At 38.2% G+C, this 19,618-nt stretch overlaps 1 protein-coding gene across 1 annotated transcript; it reads left to right on the forward strand.

Annotated features, from left to right (window-relative positions):
- Positions 1-1,201: 1,201 nt before the first annotated feature.
- LOC149843285 (26S proteasome non-ATPase regulatory subunit 11 homolog) lies at positions 1,202-7,322 on the forward strand. The gene is made up of 3 exons (XM_090001767.1): positions 1,202-1,265; positions 1,485-1,542; positions 5,907-7,322. Exon 3 carries the CDS (start codon positions 5,915-5,917, stop codon positions 7,175-7,177), a length of 1,263 nt encoding a protein of 420 aa, XP_089857893.1. The 5' UTR covers positions 1,202-1,265; positions 1,485-1,542; positions 5,907-5,914; the 3' UTR covers positions 7,178-7,322.
- Positions 7,323-19,618: the final 12,296 nt, after the last annotated feature.

The raw sequence follows: 19,618 nt of genomic DNA on the forward strand, positions 1-19,618 counted from the left end.
TTAGGTGGTTTACCTTTCGGCCACGGTTTTAAAGAGTTTTTGTCACTTTATTTGACGGTGGTGTGTAGACACAACTGTTGTTATTGGTATACCAAGAAAGTTGTATTAGTGGATGTTGATTTCTCTAGTATCTTGATATTATATTTTGATTTCTAATATTCCAATGAATGGTGTTGATTCTTGATATAAGTCGAGGGCCAAGTGCGAAACTTAGTAAGAAAATACAAATTGTATGTTAAGCTATAACTGAGAACCTAACTTGAACTCGAGAATTTGTTGTGTCTATTTTTTAGTATGTACGAGTTTTAATAAAAGTTGAACTAAAATTGTGTGCATTTAATAGAGACACGTATACAAAAGAAAACACTCATAATAACTTAATAAGCTATCCATATATGTATATTGATTCCATGCATATTTATTGTTCTACATTAGATCATGCATCTTTACTGCTTTCTTACTTATGATCTATTCTTGTTGCATGATTCCTGTTCTTAAAATATTTGAATGGATATTTGAAGTATGAGATAGTTGTTATATTTTCTCTAAAAATATTACATGAATTTGATTTATGCTTTTCTTGCTTATTTGATTCATTAATGATTCTGACATCGTATTTATTATATTTTTCGCAGGCTTTGATGCCTAGTGATGAGACGAGTTGCTTCTGCGAGCTACGAGGACCATGGGACTACTTAACATTTTACTATATTTTATCTTACTTGACTTTCTGTTACTTATTGTCTCTAAACTCTATTGATTAATGAATAAAGTCATTTTGGTTTGAAAAATGATGATGTAAGTTCCTTTGTAGTTGTGGATGTATTATGACTTTAAGACTCCAGAGTTTCTGGGATTGTTTCTGCAATTGTTTAAAAAAAAAATTCTTTACTTTTTAACAAAAATGAGTTAGGATCGTTACATTATCAGACTCGATCTTGCAAAATCAACGTCTGGTTGAGGATCACGTGCTCCAAACCCATCTGGACAACTAAGGTTATCTCCAAATCATTGCTGTCTAATAAGGGTACAAATGGATCATCCCACCTCATATCTGAATCCAACAAGTTATTCTGGGATATGGGTCTTGAATAAATAAATCTAAATATGAATGATCCGTGTCGTACTTGGGTGAGCAGCTTTCGGATTCGGATCTAAATTGATAGTTTCTTCTGGTGCGATGTTCGGATCCGTATTTAGCCGATCCGTGTGCTCTCTCTCTCTCTCTCTCGTGAACGTTTCGACGAGGGAATCATCTCTCTACGGTAAGGGATTGGATTATTTTGATTCTTTTTTCTGCTGATTTTATTTGATTTTCAGCTATAATTGGTTGTTGCTCATGGAGGGTGGAGTGTGTTCTTTGTTTTTCCTTTTGGTTTCGGGGAATTAGGGCATGAAATCCCTTTTGGGTTTCTACTATTTTTTATTGTCCTTATACCTTGGATCCCTAATCCGTTTTCTCTTTTTACACTCTTCGCTTTCAGTCGTGGTCTCTCTCTCTCTCTCTCGTGAACGTTTCGACGAGGGAATCATCTCTCTGCGGTAAGGAGTTCGATTATTTTTTTTTTCTGCTGATTTTATTTGATTTTCTGCTTTAATTTGTTGTTGCTCATGGAGGATTGTGTGTGTTCTTTTTTTTTTTTCCTTTTGGTTTTGAAGAATTAGGGTACGCAATTCCTTTTGGGTATCTGCTATTTTTTATCGTCCTTATTACCTTGGACCCCTAATTGCCTTAGAGTAATTATTGACTGCCATTATGCTTTTTTAACGATGGGATGCTTTATTCTTTATGTTTAACCCAAGACGGTCTGCCCCAAATTGTTTGCTAGTGTTTGTTGGGGCCTTGGGGGTGTTGATTGTGTTGAAGAAGGGGTTATCTGTTTCTGTTAAAAGGGTGGTGTTTCTTCTAGTGAATAAGGTGCATATGTATTCAGATAAATTGAATCTTTCACGAATAAGATGTACGTATGCCATATGCGTAATGAAGATGGTTGTTGTATAAAACAAGATTTGTTTTTGTCCTATTTTATGTGGTGGACTTAACAGATTTTGGTTGAGTGGTATTCCAATTCGTCAGTTGATCATCACGTTGAGGTTCTCTCTGCCTGCCTGCGGAGAAATTCAATATTGCATTGAATGGTCTGTGAAATTCTTTAGTTCTTTCATGCTCTGTGTGTTATGAAAATGACTGACACAGAACAAGGAGCTTGTATTTGCTTTTTCTTTGTTTGGAAGAATCTGGTGCACCTCATTGTCTGACTTCCATTACCTTTCAGGTGGTTTCCACTTTCTGCACATCTTGGTATCCCGATTTACGATCTTGTTTAAGTGTATATTCCTGTGTCGGTGTTCTCTTCATTGTGCATGTTGTGACAAAGTTTGATTTTTTTTTTTTTTAACTTCTTATGCTTTCTGCACAATAATGGATTTCATATTTAGTGTCAGACACAACTCATGCTGATGATGGTTGGGGTTTAATGATGAAAATGCATGTGGATGTTTGTATGATACAAGCTTTTTTTAAGTGTTGCTGTAAAAAGCTGTTGATACAGATTCATACATTTAGTCTCTTGGTATCTTTTAGTAATTTCAGCCATTGTTTAAAAAACCCAAAGGCTCAGGACTTGACCTGTCTGGGCTTGAGTCAGGATTCAGGTGGGTCAACCTGGTCACTTGGCTGTGTTTCGTAAACTTATATTCGGTCTTGGTGCCATGACTGTCCAATCTAGCTGCCATTACCATCTAATCTGACTGAAAATCATGGGTGCAAGCTGTTCAACTCAATATGACCTCATGGATCCGTTTAGCATGAGTTGTGTTTTTTCAATGTAAAAACACGTTTTCTTTTTTAGTTGTGATTTTTTTGCACTTTGTGAGCTTTTGATTTTTCAATCCATCATAAAGGCCTGCTTACATGTTGCAATCACATGATCCAAAACCCCTTTCCTGGTAAACAAATCTTGTAGATCACATGAATTTGACAACATGGTGTTTCTACTCAATATTACGTAATGGCACCATGACAAAATATTATTATTTGCTACAATTGTTTGTATGTACAGTCTAGTTGGGATCTGATGATGCACACTGTTTTGACTTAATCTTATGTCATAGATGTGTTCAATATCCTCCCTTTAGCAGGAATCGGCCCTTGAATTGTGTTTTTTCAATGAAAAAACATGTTCTTCTCGGTCAAAAAAATTTGATGCATTCATGGCTGTTGATTTTTCATTTACCCAAAAAATCTACTCCAGTGTTGGACACTGGCAATCCCAATGCCGATCTCCACTAAACAGAGCATGTATCACATCCGTGGTTTCAGATCTACTAAAAATAAAAAAAATAAAAAAAGGATTCGCTTAGTTGTTTGTACTTTGTACATACAAATGATGTGGTATGCACACATACACACATATATAAATAAATTAAATCTATTTTAATACAAGACCAAATTTATAGTATTTTAAATCAATAAGAGACCGACATGAGATTTTGCTTGGCCGAATTGCAAGCTGACTTGCCTGATTTTCCAACCATGGACATGTGTGCAGGTTTTACTGGGCAGATTTTGTTGAGATTTGAGGCTTGGATCCAAATTTAAATCTAGTATAGATATAGTTGACTTCAACTTTGGTCAAAGCATGGATTCTTTTATGAATTAATTTCAACACAATATGTTAGGCAAAAGATGGGTTATTTTGAATTTAGTTTGTGGTTTAGGCTTTAATCTGAAACTGGATCCATGCATGAGTAATATGCTAGACTTGAATTTGATTCCAGAATCAAGCTTATATGCAAAATGGTGAGACTAAATTAATATTGAAACTTGGCCAGTTCCCTCCCAAACCTAAGCTAGCTTCAGATCCAAATAATTGTCTAGATCAGGTCTCACATTTTGTGGAATTCCAAAGTCGTTGGGTCACCATGCATAATTATAATTAGACAAAAGTGTAGGACTGAATTTTTGTTCAATTTAAACCAAGATTTAGAGCATATCTCATAGATGATTTTGGTCACTAATCCTACAATTTTGGTAGTGCAGAGGTTCATTCCATGGGCATGAGAATTCTGTAAGTGATTCAATTGGTTGTTGCATGGAATCATGTAGCTTAGTATAATATGAAAGTAGAGTACCACAAAAATGTGAAAGTGTATTATGAGCGAGCATCTAAAATACCATTAGTCCATGTTCTAAGGGTGTTCTTGATTGGTAGACTAGGAAGTTGTTTCTTTTTATATGGAAAAGTCAAATCGCTTGTCTAGATGTACACTCTTAAAACATTCTTAGAAATGGCTGTTATAGGCCTTATAACACATGATGTCATATGCTTAAGTTTGATGCCATCTTCCGTGTCACTTAGGATCTCCTTCCTGGTTGATAAGGTGTATCTTTAATGACAGCTGTATGGGAGTGAAAAGTGGAGGGCTCAATATTGGTACCAATGTTAGCAGAGGGACCCATCCTAGCACCTCTCTCTCTCTCTCTCTCTCTCTCACACACACACACACACACACACGTGCTTGTGCGTATATTAAAGCAAGATGGAAATTGTCTTGCTGCCTAATCTTGTTGAAACCCTCTCTTTTCTTCTTTCTAAGTAGCCACATATTACAATATCTTTTTGAACTCCTGAAACTCCTGCTTAAAAGAAAAAATAATAATCTAGAAAATTGCATTTATCCAGATAGGGCTGGCTGGGCTTGTGATTGGACCTGCATGGTCTGGTTAGGCTTGGATAACAAAAGAAGGCATCGAGCCAGGATGGCCTTTTAACTTTCTGGATGCTATAACATAAAACCCAAAACAACAAATTGCAATTCAGGCCTAAACAGAGTGAAGGCAATTCAAGCTTCAGGACTCATTTTCAAACTTTGCATGGCCTGTACTGTGGCAGACAATCAGAGTTCTCTCTCTCTCTCTTGTTTGGCTTCTGCATTATCTCTCTTATGTGTTTGGCATGATGCTTTAGGCCTTTAGCTAATATTGTTTGATTACATTCTTTTATCCACTGTTGGTTCTATCTGTGGTGGGAAGTTTCTTGCAACGATCTCCATGTTTGGCTGTTCAAAGTTGATTAGTTGTTAATGAATCTGCACCGACATATTTCAAGGACCAGAATGCAGCATCTTTAATATGATCTACTGAAGAATAGATATGATTAACCCACTGATCTTTAAAATGATCTACTGAAGAATAGATATGATTAACCCACTGATCTGATTTTGTATGATTATGGGATTGTTATCTTAAATGTTTTTGTAAGTCATGTGCTTAACAAATGATTCCAGGCATTCCAATTCTATCTGATGCTTCTTTTAGGCCAAGGGTAAAAGCTTGGCCAAATTATAGCAAAGCCACCATATAAATGGTGAAATCTTTTCTTGTTCCACCTTGTCTTTTGATAACCTCGACTCTTGAAATTGTGATAAAGTTAGGTATGTGCCCTAACGAGCAGAGTCAGAGTGTCAGACAACCTGACTTGGGACTTTCCATCTCTCCATTTGCATAACCCAGACCTGCACCAAGAATTGAAAGGTCAACATTCTGAGATGTTAGTTCAATCACTTAAGCATATCGCTTATGCTTGATGCTGAGCTGCATCAAGTTGGATTAAGATCCTACTCATTCATTAGATTAATACATGCCCTCCCAGCCTGAAGATGGTCCATGTATTGCAGTGACACCATGACACCAAGGCAATGGCTTAAGTAGTGTGTCCATATTGAATAATTGTTCAGTTTTCTGTTGACCTTTATCTTTCAGATCATACATCGTTGTCTTATATTTCATTTTATATTATATCATTCACTATTTTTGTTATCAAGAAACTCTAAAGCTTCGCTTTCTGGCTGCCTATATTTCAATGCATCTTTTAATCTACTAAAATTTGTGTTAATTTTTGCAGTGGTAGTCATGTCTCATCTCCCTGCAACTACAGATTCCATTGCAGAGGCTTTAGAAGCAAAAGACCCGTCAGAGTCTATTGCAATCCTCTATCGTGTCCTTGCTAATCCCTCTTCCTCTGCAGAAGCCTTGCGCATCAAAGAGCAGGCTATCACAAATCTATCAGATCTTCTCCAACAAGAAAAGAGAGCAGAAGAGCTGAGAAGCCTTCTGACTCAATTAAGGCCCTTCTTTGCAGTAATCCCCAAAGCAAAGACTGCAAAAATTGTCAGGGGAATAATTGATGCGGTTGCAAAAATCCCTGGAACCTCTGAATTGCAGATATCTTTGTGCAGAGAAATGGTGGAATGGACCCGTGCAGAGAAGCGTACATTCCTTAGACAGCGTGTTGAGGCAAGGCTTGCAGCTCTACTGATGGAGAACAAGGAATATGCTGAAGCACTGACTCTCCTCTCTAGTCTTGTTAAGGAAGTCCGTAGGTTAGATGACAAATTGTTGCTTGTAGACATTGACCTTTTGGAAAGCAAGCTCCATTTCTCTCTGAAGAATCTGCCAAAGGCAAAAGCAGCATTAACTGCTGCTAGAACTGCTGCAAATGCAATCTATGTGCCACCTGCCCAACAGGGTACTATTGATTTACAAAGTGGCATCCTCCATGCAGAAGAGAAGGATTACAAGACAGCGTACAGTTACTTCTTTGAAGCGTTTGAAGCATTCAATGCTCTCGAGGATCCACGTGCAGTTTTCAGCCTTAAATATATGCTTTTATGCAAGATCATGGTTAACCAGGCTGATGATGTTGCCAGTATAATCTCATCCAAGGCAGGTTTGCACTATGTTGGTGTTGAGTTGGATGCAATGAAAGCTGTCGCTGACGCTCATGCAAAGCGCTCTCTTAAGCACTTTGAAACTGCTTTAAACGACTACAAGGCACAATTGGAGGAGGACCCGATCGTTCACAGGCACCTTTCTTCTCTGTATGACACTCTTCTGGAGCAGAACCTCTGTAGGTTGATTGAGCCATTCTCCAGGGTAGAGATTGATCACATAGCAGAACTGATTGGGCTGCCTGTAGATCATGTGGAGAAGAAACTCTCGCAGATGATCCTCGACAAGAAGTTTGCTGGAACACTTGACCAAGGTGCTGGATGCCTTATCATTTTCGAGGTCCCAAAGTCTGATGTGATCTTTCCTGCAACACTCGAAACTATCTCAAACATTAGCAAGGTTGTAGACAGCCTCTACCTAAGATCTGCTAGGATAATGTCTTGAGTCATGCTGCTTTTAACTATGGTTTTGTGATTAAACATGTTTGGCTTCTGCAATAACGTTTATTCAGTACATTTTTGAAGGTTTTGACTTTGCTGATAATTATTGGATATCTTCACTTTCATTTACATAATTTATTTCCTCGTCTCGACTGATTTTATCATTAATCTGTCTTTGTGGTAACACCGAGCTCAGCACTTGGTCCTTGGTAAAAACGAAATTGGTATGACTTCATGGGATTTGTGTTTCTCTAGATTGCATTCTTGGTTCATGTATAAGAGTAAAACATTAAAGCATTAGAATACTATTCTTGGCATTCCTTAGTGTCGTTAGTTTTAACAGTCGTGGCTTAACAACCAATGCAGGTCTTTGAACCGGTCAAAGATGGTTCAATCGGCATCCAATATGGGGACCAATTTGAGAAAATGCCCATAATGGGAATCCAAACTGATCAAGCGCAATGGAATTGCCAGATCCACATGGCAGGTCCAGAACAGGTCTTGCTAGGTTATGGTCGAGTCAGGACCAACCCATTAGGAGTTCTGAACTGCTGCTACCCCCTATCAATCTGATGCTTAGGATGAGCTCACTAGTGCCATGTTATGGGATTCTGTTTCTAGGCTTATGGTGTGTGTGTGAGCCACCATATGATGAAGGGCCATTAAAGTGGGGGGTGAGTTTTATAATCATCCCAACTGTGAAATCTATTGTGGTCATGCGTTGATTGTAAAGGTGGACGTCCTAAGATTTGGTATTCCCAGATGTTCCCATATCCTTGTTTTAGGTGTGAGGTTTGGAGGTGTGATGAAGTACCTCCCTAGTTGTAGTCCTCTAATTCATGTATTTTCAACTAGTAATTTTCCTCTGTACTGCCTTCTCAGAGGGAACGGTGACCTACCACCTTTTTACCATCTATTTATCACTATAATATTGCTTCTCATGACTCATTTTCTGGTAAGTTTCCTCTACCTTCTGAAAAACATTTCTTTATATCGCCGTACTGTTGCCTGTCTCGTAACCTTACACCGTCACTATTTTAAACACCATAGAAGTTCATGGCATTCAAATTTGAGTAATCTTGACATGAGTATGCACCAGCCCTGTGCCACATCCCAAATGGGGCCCAGCCTTCTCCTTGTGTGACCGTTGCATGTTGGAATGCTGGTGTGTTAGTACCGGGTATGTTTGACGGCACGTTTCAAAAAACACAAAGTTCATATTTTTTAACAAACGTGGGATGCGGCGGATGCGCGGCCGTGCGGAATGCTATCTGCCGCGCCCATTACTTACTGTCCTTTCTGTTCCACAGAACCCCTGTTACAAAAATAATGGGCGGAACGATTAAAAAAAAAAAAGCATTGACGGGCATGCCGTACCCATCTATGCGTCTCTCTCTCTCCCCGATAGGGTGCCCTTGTCGGGGCCGATCTTCCAGTAGCTCCACCCATCGTCGTTCGCTGAGAATCTGGGCCTGTGCGGCAGCGTCCTCCTTGGACCATGCTCGGAGCCGGCTGAGGTCCCGTCGGAGAATCCCTTGAGGCAGCATCGGGAGAAGAAGACGGTCGGGCCGCTGGTGTGGATTCTTGCCGTGGCTTTCGCTGTCGGGATGTTCGTGCTGGTCATCGGCGGCCGAGTGCTTCATCGGAGTTTCGTCGTGTATGGTGAGGTCATCGCCAAATAGGAACAGTGTGAAAGGAGATCGTCTACTTGCTGCCGAACTGAAAACCTCTTTGAGAATTTGTGAGTGTCCCCCCCTTCGTTTTGCCTTTTTGGAGCCATTCATCGTCACAAAGCCTTCATTGGGAAGATGACCGGTAGTCGACCTTGGGTGGTCCTTCCGTGAGCTGTTGGAGTTGAGGAATCGGTGGTCCTTCCGTGAGCTGTTGGAGTTGAGGAATAGGGGAAATACTTGGCCAGCGACCTAATTGCCGAAGCTAAGGATGAGTTCTCTCCTTCTTGGTCAGCATTGTTTTTTCTTAGTTGCTGGAATTACTTCATGTTGACTATTATGCATTGTTAGTCATGGACTGATTTGCTTGTGTTAAATAAATGATATTCGTTGTTGAATTTGATTTCTATTACCGATTGATTGAGTTGATAGAAATTTTGTTTAGGACAGGTTTGTGTCACAACTTTTTCATGTTGGAATTTTAAGCCAAAATTCTGTTCCAAGGCTATTCTTAGGATGCCCACCAATTGTTTGGTGAAATGTCCCAATGAGATTTGAGCTAAATCATCATTATTATTCATCAATATTCTCTTGTGATTTAACGTGAATGAATGCATGATTAAACGTTGCTTGATTGGCACTTTGAACTCTTGTCGATTTGCCAAATAGAGTCACATTTACTTGTTTACGCATGATTGTGGGCATCTCCCACATTACGTCCCCACTTTAGTCGTTGTCATTTGTACACAATTGAAAGAAAATATAAGGGAATTGCTATACTTTTCACACCAAGTAGGTTTGAATTTTGTCCTGTTGAGGTTCTGACCAAGAGAAATAAATGTCGGAAGAAGCTCTTGGGGAAGCCGAGTAAGGGGAGAATTGCCAAACCCGCCAGCTCCTCCCCTGTCCACCCTCTTTGCTGGTCGGCTCGAGCTCAATCGAGACCTTGCTCGGTTGATGCTCGGTTCGAACTCAGCTGCGCCAACTTCGGTTGAGTCCCGATCGAGCAGCCCCTTGTCCCCCCTCTTTGCTGCTAGACTCGAGCTCAACCAAGCAAGGGCTTGGTTCGAACTCAGCTGCGCCAACCTCGGTTGAGTCCTGACCGAGCAACCCCCTATCCCCCCTCTTTGCTGCTCGGCTCGAGCTCAATCGAGCCCTTGCTCGGTTGATGCTCGATTCAAACTCAGTTGTGCCAAGCTCAGTTGAGTCTCAATAGAGCAGCTCCCCCTGTCCCACCTCTTTGCTGCTGGGCTCGAGCTCAATCGAGCCCTTGCTCGGTTGATGCTCGGTTCGAACTCAGCTACGCCAAGCTTGGATGAGTCCCGACCGAACAGCCCCCTCTGTCCCCTGTCTTTGCTGCTCGGTTCAAACTCAATTGCGTCGAGCTTGACTCAGTTCAAGCTCTAATTGAGCCCAGCTTGGTTCAAACCTTGACCGAGCTTGACACCCTCTCATGCCTCCTTCTTTCCTCATTAAAAAACTTGTTAAAACATGTAAAATGGTGGACGGATCGGGTCATACGATCCAAAATGAAGTTGTTCGATCCATTATCCATTACGGTCCAAGTTGTCCATACATCATCATCAAACAACGAACATTCGGAACATCTGAGTACGGTCCAAACAAACATTGAACTTGGAGCAGTTACGGAACGAATAAAACCAATGTTTTGTTTTGTCTTTTTTGTTCATTTCGTCCAACCCTGGACAGGCCATCAAACATACCCTAAGGATGCGCTTTGAATCTCTTGGATCTTAGACCCATGCCAAATCTGAGCAAATAAAATTTTGAATCTTATATCCTCATTTTTTTAAGGTTCGGAGATTCAGTTTTTTAGTGTAGCCTCGTGAGTCTCTGTTCTGAAATCATGAATCTCAAATCCTCAGTTCTCAAATCTGATCAGATCCCTCATATTTGAGAACTTGGGCATTCAAATGTTCCCTACAAGTACCAAAATTTTGCATCCAATATTTCTTGCATGTGTGCTCACAATGTTGCGGCCCATGTGGCAGTGCAAAAACAAGTAGGATGAACTTTATCATTTAGACAGTCTTTCATAATAATCTGGGTGTAGCATTTTTCAGCTCGTCAGTTTTGTGTTTGATTTAAACCACTTTTAGTTACCTGCGATAACATGAGCCAGTGATTTTTCAGCCCTATGAAAAGCACATATGGGCATGAAGAATACATAATCTAATGCATGTTCTCTACTGAGTACACTATGATAAACACATCTATCAGTTTAGATCCCCTGAATGCTGTCAGCATGGTTCATTTACCAGGAAATGCACTTTGGATTGGGTGGTTTCATCGTAAAAACATGATTTTCTTTGTATTGAACGTTTGAGGCATTGTAGACCGTTGCATTTTGTAGCCCTTAGAAAATCTGCTTATACAGCACCATCAGTTGATCTTTCTTTCAAAAAAAGAACCACCATCGGATGATCTAAAGTATGTTTTTGACTAAGTAAACCACATAGATCATATCCACAGGGCTTGATTTAAAAAAATAAAAAACCAAGAAAATATGAAGGAATGGGTAGTTTCTGCTAGAGGGAATGGTATAGGAGGGTAGCCAATATTTTCCTGTATATATTGTTTATCTACTAAGAAACAAAAATGCTTTGGATTGAAACAATTTAGCAATAAAATAGAATATTTTATTATCATGTTTTAGCACAATATGAGCCATTGATTTGTCCCCTCTCTAAAAAATATGTGTGCATGAAAAATACTTAATCTAATGCATGTGTCTATGAGTAGACTATGAGACACATTGATCGGTTTAGAACAAACAAAAATCACCTGCAACTATGTTTTTTTTTTGGGCAGTGTGTGTGTCGGGGGGGGGGACTAATGAGGTGCCTAACAAAAATGTGTCCTCACTAGAACATTTTTTGCATATATATTCTTTTGCTTCTCTCTCTCTCTATATATATATATATATTTAACTAAAATATGAGAACTTGAATATGAGAATTAGAATATGAGAGCTAGAAATATGGGTATTTCCAACACTTCTTTTGCAAATCCAACCATGTGGATGTGCTTGGCATGGTGAATTTTCCAGGAATAAACCATTGAATCCTCTATTTTCGATGAAAAAATGTGATTTGTGAATGCTTGAATATTTATGAAGATTATAAGCCATTGATTTTAAAACCTTAAAAAAATCACGTTTATGCATCAAAATCGGATGATTCAAGAGCTGGTTATTATAAATCCAAGCATGTAGATTACATCCGTATGGTTAGATTCAAGAGAAAAGGACAAAATCCATGAAAATAGCGGTTCACAATTAGTTCTCATATTCTCTCTCTCTATATATATATAATGAGTAAAAATCACTCTTTTTTTTTAAATTTCCAACTTTTTATAGATCAAATGTTACAGATGTGCTCTACATGGTTTGTTTAATAGGAAACTTGTTTTGAATCACGTGATTATGACAAGTAACAAGTTTTTTAAAGGGGTCAAAAAATCAATGGCCCACAATGTACCAAAATTTCATAACTCAAAAGATCACATTTTTATATAAGAAAAGCATGATCCAAGGCTTGATCTTTAGCAAACAAACCATGTAGAACACATCTATGTGATTAGATTGAGTCGATACAACTTGCACCTATGATTTCTAGCTCATTAGTAGCCAATACTCCCCCCCCCCCACACACACACATATATCTATATCTAATTATCTATCTATATATATGTGTGTGTGTGTCAAAGGAAATGCTTTTTGAAAAGCACCAGAAAGTGTCGAGTGTAATGAAATATGCGGAAAAGAAATGTATGTCCTACAATGGACATTCACACATAGAAATCAAAGAACAAGTCCAAAAGAGGACATACACAAAAGCCAATAATGGCTAGAAAGCATAAAATCTTATAAAGGCACTAAAAGGCTTGAAGAAGCCACACTTACAAAGGGGGAGACCCCACTTATTTATAGGCAAGAGAGGAATGAGGGAGAGTTAGAGAAAAGAAAGAGAGAGGGACCATTGGGAGTCCCAACGACTCTTTGTTGGGGCCCCCAATGGCTGTGTATTTAATGCACAAAAGGTACAAAAAAACAAAAAAGAAATAAGAAAAAATAGGAAAAGAAAAAAGGAAAAAAGAAGAAAAAGAAAAAGTCTACAATGCCCCTATTGGGCGAGTTTACAGAACTACCCCTTATCGGGTAGTGTATGATAAATATATTTATATATATATAGATAGATAGATAGATTACATATATTTTAACACCCTCCCTCAAGCTTTACGGGGATACAACAGAAAGCTTGTTGAGAAGAAACATGAAACGAGGAGCAGCAAGAGCTTTGGTGAAGAAGTCCGCCAACTGGTACTCGGATGTGACGTAGGGCAGTGTTATGGTTCCTTTTAGGTATTCATCTCGAACATAGTGGCAATCCATCTCAATATGTTTAGTACGCTCATGGAAGGTGTGGTTGCTTGCAATATAGATAGCACTCTTGTTATCGCAGCACATCTTCGAATGAATTGAGATGACGATGCCCATATCACAGAGGAGACTTCTAAGCCACACAAGCTCCATGGTTGTAGTGGCCATTGCACGATATTCCGCTTCAGTTGAGGATAATGACACTTTATGTTGCTTCTTGCATCTCCAAGAAATCATAGAGTCACCTAAGAAAACACAAAACCAGTGGTTCAGACTCTATCATTGGGATTTTCTCCCCAATCAGCATCTGTATAAGCAATTAAATCAAGGGATGATGAAGAGGAAAGAAAAACTCCCTTAGTTATGGTGTTTTTAATATATCTGACAATCCTTAAGACTGCACTCATGTGCACAGTTGTAGGTGCATGTTGAAACTGACTGACGGAGTGAACTGCATGAACTATGTCTAGCCGAGTGATGGATAAGTATGTCAGAGACCCAACGGGTTGACGGTAGGGAGTAGGATTCTCGAGAAGTGTCCCATCTTCCAGCCTTAGCTTTGCATTGATAACCTCAGGGGTTTCTGTCTTCTTATCATCCGAAATTCCAGACTTGGAACAAATGTCAGCAGCAAGTTTCATCTGAGAGAGAATATACCCTCAGGGAGAATATGCAACTTCAATACCTAGAAAATATCTTAAGAAACCAAGGTCAGACATGTCAAAATTTTCTTTTAAAATTTTCTTAATATCACGGATTCCTTGCTCATCACTTCCAGTGATGATCATATCATCAACATATAGTAGTAAAATAACTACAGAGGACCCTGCACTTTTCACAAATAACGCAGTGTCAGTATAACATGAACGAAAATTTAAGCTAGTCATTACATTGCTAAATCTGTCATGCCAAGCCTTTGGAGCTTGTTTTAACCCATATAGTGCCTTTTTTAGTTTAAGAATTTTATTTTCACCAATAGATACTCCTGGTAGAGGATCCATATAGACCTCTTCACTTAGTTCGCCATTAAGAAATGTGTTCTTAACATCCAATTGATAGATAGGCCATTTTTTAACAGATGCAACCGCAATAAGAGTCCTAACACTAGTCATTCTAGCTACGGGAGCGACGGTTTCTTCATAGTTTATTCCGTACTCTTGAGCATATCCTTTGGCTACCAACCTAGCTTTATAACGTTCTAATGACCCATCACTTTTAGTTTTAATTTTAAAGACCCATTTACATCCAATAGACTTCTTTCCAGTGGGTAATAAAGTTATTTTCCAAGTTTTAGCCTTTTCAAGGGCACTAAGTTCTAGTTTCATGGCTTCAACCCATTGAGGAATGTTTTTGGCTTCATTATAGTGTGATGGTTCATGATAAGAGTGTAATGCAATTAGGCATGCCCTATATTTAGGTGTTAGAGACTCATAGGAAACAAACCTATTATGGGAGTTTCTTCTATGTTGGAATTTTGAGAATATTTTTCTAAAGCACTTATGGGAGTTTCTTGACCACGCCTAGCATAGGTTTGAATTGACCTATTTTCAAAATCATTACTTCCATTTTCAACATTACTAAGAGGAGTATCCTCTAAATCATTAGGAACATCCTCTTCGTGAGGAGTCACATCTTCTTGAGAGAGAAGATCAAATAAGAAAGCATATTCGCTTTCATCAATATCTTTATTTTTCTCAAAGCCGTTCTCATTTTCTAAAAAGGTAACATCTTTGGATACATATTGTTTGTTACTTTTGGGGTCGAAGCACCTAAAACCTTTTTGATTTTCTCCGTATCCTAAAAACACACATTCGATAGCTTTGGGAGATAACTTATCTCTTTTATGTGTAAGGACAAAACACTTACACCCAAAAATTCTTAATCTATTAAAATCGGGTGTTCTTTCAAAGAGTTTTTCATATGGAGATATATTTTGTAGGGATGAGGATATCATTCTATTTATCAAATAAGTGGAAGTTAAGGCGGCTTCGGCCCAATAGCATTTTGGAATTTCTTTGGAAATGAGAAGAGTCCTAGTGGTTTCCAAGATGTGTCTATGCTTTCTTTCAGCTAGACTGTTTTGTTGGGGAGTCCTAGGACATGACCTTTGATGACAAATGCCATTGGTTTCCAAGTATTCTTGAAATTCATTTGATAGATATTCTCCACCGGAATCGGATCGAAGAATGAAGATATTAGTTGAAAATTGATTTTTGACAATCATATGAAATTTTTTAAAGAAATAAAAAACTTCGGATTTTAGATTGAGAAAATAGATCCACACATATCGAGTAAAATCATCAATGAAAGTAACATAATATGAGTATCCTCCTTTTGATATGACCGGAGAAGGACCCCAAACATCCGAATGGACTAATTCAAAGGGTCTTTTGGACACAAATGTTCTCTTTGGAAAATGGGTGGATTTCATTTTTCTAAAAATACAACTCTTGCAAACAAAATGTTTCTCATTACAAAATTTCTTTCCAAAAGGAAAGGAGTACATTTTTTAGAAGCTTGGATGTCCAAGTCTTTGATGCCAAGTTTCAATATTTTTATCTTGGACATGATTACAAAATGAGTTAGTGGAAAGTTTCAAATTGTTCATGTAGTAAAGATCTCTCCTCCTATGGCCTTGCCCAATCCGCTTCCCGGACTGGAGATCCTGTATAGAGCAATCCTTGGTTGAGAAGGAGATTTCACATCCATGATCACATATTTGAGAGACAGATAAAAGATTTAAATTAAGTTGAGGTACTACTCTTACATTTGGCACAAAAAAATCTTTTGAAAAGTCTAAGGTTCCAAAACTTTTAACTTGTAAAGAGGTACCATCGGCGGTGGAAACAAAAGAATTTTTGGAGTTGCTACATACATTGGATAGTCCATTTTCAATAGGGGTCATATGAAAAGATGCTCCAGAATCAAGAATCCAAGAAGGCGTACCTGGAGGAGAAGAAGAGGCAATGGCGGCTCCCGAAGTTGACGGCGATTTGAGTAGAATTTGAAGTGTTTCAGATAGTTGAGCAAGGGAAAAGGACTCTTTCCCTTTCATTGGCTCCTCCTTCTTTTGTGGGATTTCTTCAATAATAGCAACTTTACCTTTTGGAGGTTCATTTGTCTTTGGACAATTAGGTCTTATATGACCCGGTTCTTGACAATGATGGTAAATGACTTTCCTATAATTGCCATTATAGTTATTTTGCCTCCCAAAGTGTGGAGGCTTATAAGCTTTCATATGATTGCCGGGTTTAGACACGGCAAGAACTTCATCTCCTCCTTTAATCATGCCAAGACGTGTTTCTTCTTGGCATATTTCGGCTATGGCATCTTTCAATGGAAGCGGTTTTGATCTATGAAGAAGTGAGGACCTAACTTGTTCATATTCGGGCCTAAGCCCATGTAAAAATTGGAAAAAGTGTTCTTTTTCCATTTGTTCTCTTCGCATTTTCACATCTTCACTAGATACCCATTTGGGTTCAAGAAGGGATAGCTCATCCCATAAAGGTCCAAGAGTGCTATAGTAATCTCTTACACTCATTTCACCTTGCTTAATGGTACGGATTTTTTCTTGGATAAAGAATTGACGAGCAAGGTCTTTTTGGGTATACATACCTTTCATAAAGAACCATGCTTCATTTGCTAGACGAAATTTAGCAATGTTGGCGCAAATCTTTAGCTTCACGTTGTTCATGAACCATGCAAGAATTTTTGCATGCTTACTTTCCCAATCTTCTATCTTGGATTGATGATCTTCAATAGCCTTCATGCGAGCATTTCCTTCTAGAGCTTTTTCTTGATCACCATCCATTTTCGTAAGTTGAAGTTGAGGTTCCCTAATGATGCCCATAACATATCCCCAAAGCTTTTTACCTTTGAGGTTGTTCTCCATGGCGGCGGCCCACATCATGTAGTTAGTACCATTAAGCTTGAAAGAGAGATCAATCTTTTGTTCTCCTTCCATCATATAGTCAAGAATGGAGGACAAACCAAGAGAGAGGTAAAATTAGACAACAAGCTATATGAATCAAGAGCACAACCAAGGCTCTGATACCATGTAATGAAATATGCGGAAAAGAAATGTATGTCCTACAATGGACATTCACACATAGAAATCAAAGAACAAGTCCAAAAGAGGACATACACAAAAGCCAATAATGGCTAGAAAGCATAAAATCTTATAAAGGTACTAAAAGGCTTGAAGAAGCCACACTTACAAAAGGGGAGACCCCACTTATTTATAGGCAAGAGAGGAGTGAGGGAGAGTTAGAGAAAAGAAAGAGAGAGGGACATTGGGAGTCCCAACAAGGAGTCGTTGGGCTCCCAATGGTCACAATTGTGACCGTTGGGGGCCCAACGACTCTTTGTTGGGGCCCCTAATGGCTGTGCATTTAATGCACAAAAGGTACAAAAAAACAAAAAAGAAATAAGAAAAAATAGGAAAAGAAAAAAGGAAAAAAGAAGAAAAAGAAAAAGAAAAAGAAAAAGTCTACAATGCCCCTATTGGGCGAGTTTACAGAACTACCCCTTATCGGGTAGTGTATGATAAATATATATATATATATATATATATATATATATATATATATATATATTTTAACATCGAGATGGACTTCCAAACCTGGCTGAACACAAAGTATGTCGTGCAAACTTCAAGTGCATCATTTAAGCCTTGAAAGATGTAATCCAACTGCCAAATAAAAAGAATCTTATCAAAACATTTTAAAGAGCCAAACTGAAGTGTACCACCATTACTCCATAGAGTTAAAGAGTTTCCAGAAAATTGTGTTTGACTAAGACTTAAACCTTTTAAAGATAGATATCACTTGGTCTAAGTGTTATCAGTATTGTATCTACGATATAATTGTTAAAATATATGTATACCATATGTATATGTACATATATATATTATTTTCCTTTTATCTTTTGTAATGTCCACTATGGGCAATTTAGTCTTTTCTTTCAATGTAAAACACACATGTCCATTAGGATTGTTTCTTTAGTTTCTTTTTTATTTTTCTTATTTTTTGGCTTTATTATTTAGTTAATCAGCTCAAAACTGTGTTTGGTATATAGTTTCTTTTAGATGGAGTTTTACCAACGGATCTTTTGAATTTTTAACTGCTTAAGGCCTTATTGAGAGAGAGTGGATCCACTGTACTACTACTTGAAAGTGCTTATCAATTTTGAACATTCATTTTGCAATGCATGGTGTGCTTGAAATAGGCAACTGACTACTTTGAGAAAGCTAAGTATTAGATAGTCACTGGTTTCTCTATTACATAGATGTAGTCTAATCTAATCCTTCTTGAGATCTTCAGAGTGTCTCTCATACAAGTTATGGGGAAATAGAAGAATAAAATATCATCCTTGATTTCAGTTCATATTTGACTGAAACATAGATGTGCTTTAATAATAAAAGTGTTGCATCAGAAGCTGTAGGTTCAACGATTTGTTTTATTAAGCAGACGAGCATAGAGAAACTGTATTTTTAAACAGCTGAATTTTCTGTGACTATAACCGGAGACCTCAGGATGGTCTTTTGAAGGTGACATCGATCAAGTGAAAGAACTAAAAAATTGCTCCAAAGATTCTTGTTGGTCTAGCAAATTCTTATGGATGAAGCAGATTAGCATGTCAGAAATTTGAGGTGCACCTACAGATGATAAAAGTCATCACCTCCTGATCTGCTAGCTTCAACTTCACACCAAAACCAACACGTTGAAAAGAGTTATTATCAGCTTCTGCTAAACCATGAATACCGAACTTGATTTGTTGTTTCAGTGTAGAGAAAAGAGGAAAATTGTTCATGGTTCCATGCATATTCACCATGGATTTGCTTCAAAGAGCAAGATATAGAACACTTGCAATATAAATTTGATGATTCATTTGGATCAATTCCAGTAAGACATGATTGCTCTAATGCCTCAAAATTAGTATTCTTTAAGATACAAAGAAATTTTATCTATTGGCAAGTTAATAAATATCTTTGCCTACTGCATATGAAGATTTCCCTCAAGTTTCCATAGTGCGCCGATGTTTTCCATTTCTGTTTTATTGATAGCCAATCTGGGGCTTGGAATAATTGGATGTGTTGTGGAAGGCCTAAGGTCAATGAATTCCATTGCAAGCAAGGGTGTTAGGTGAGGGCCTGGCAATTTGACAAGCTGGCTTGAACAGAGCCACCCTCAGGGGGATTTGAAACCGATTAGCCTTGCTTAATAAAAATGCAACTCTACTAGTCCAATATCATATTCGATGCCTCAATATTTTTGAGTGGCTTTCTCATGAAACTATTTCTGATTAGCCTTTAACCTACCTTTGCGCTTCAGCAACTTTTTCCTGTTCTTTACTTTGGTTTCTCCTTGTTTTC

The sequence above is a fragment of the Nuphar pumila genome, chromosome 3 (assembly GCF_984573655.1).
Source record: "Nuphar pumila chromosome 3, dmNupPumi1.hap1.1, whole genome shotgun sequence".
Taxonomy (NCBI): Eukaryota; Viridiplantae; Streptophyta; class Magnoliopsida; order Nymphaeales; family Nymphaeaceae; genus Nuphar; species Nuphar pumila.

Excerpts from the sequence above, each read along its gene's own strand:
- LOC149843285 (XM_090001767.1), top strand. The coding sequence starts at position 5,915 with ATGTCTCATCTCCCTGCAACTACAGATTCCATTGCAGAGGCTTTAGAA.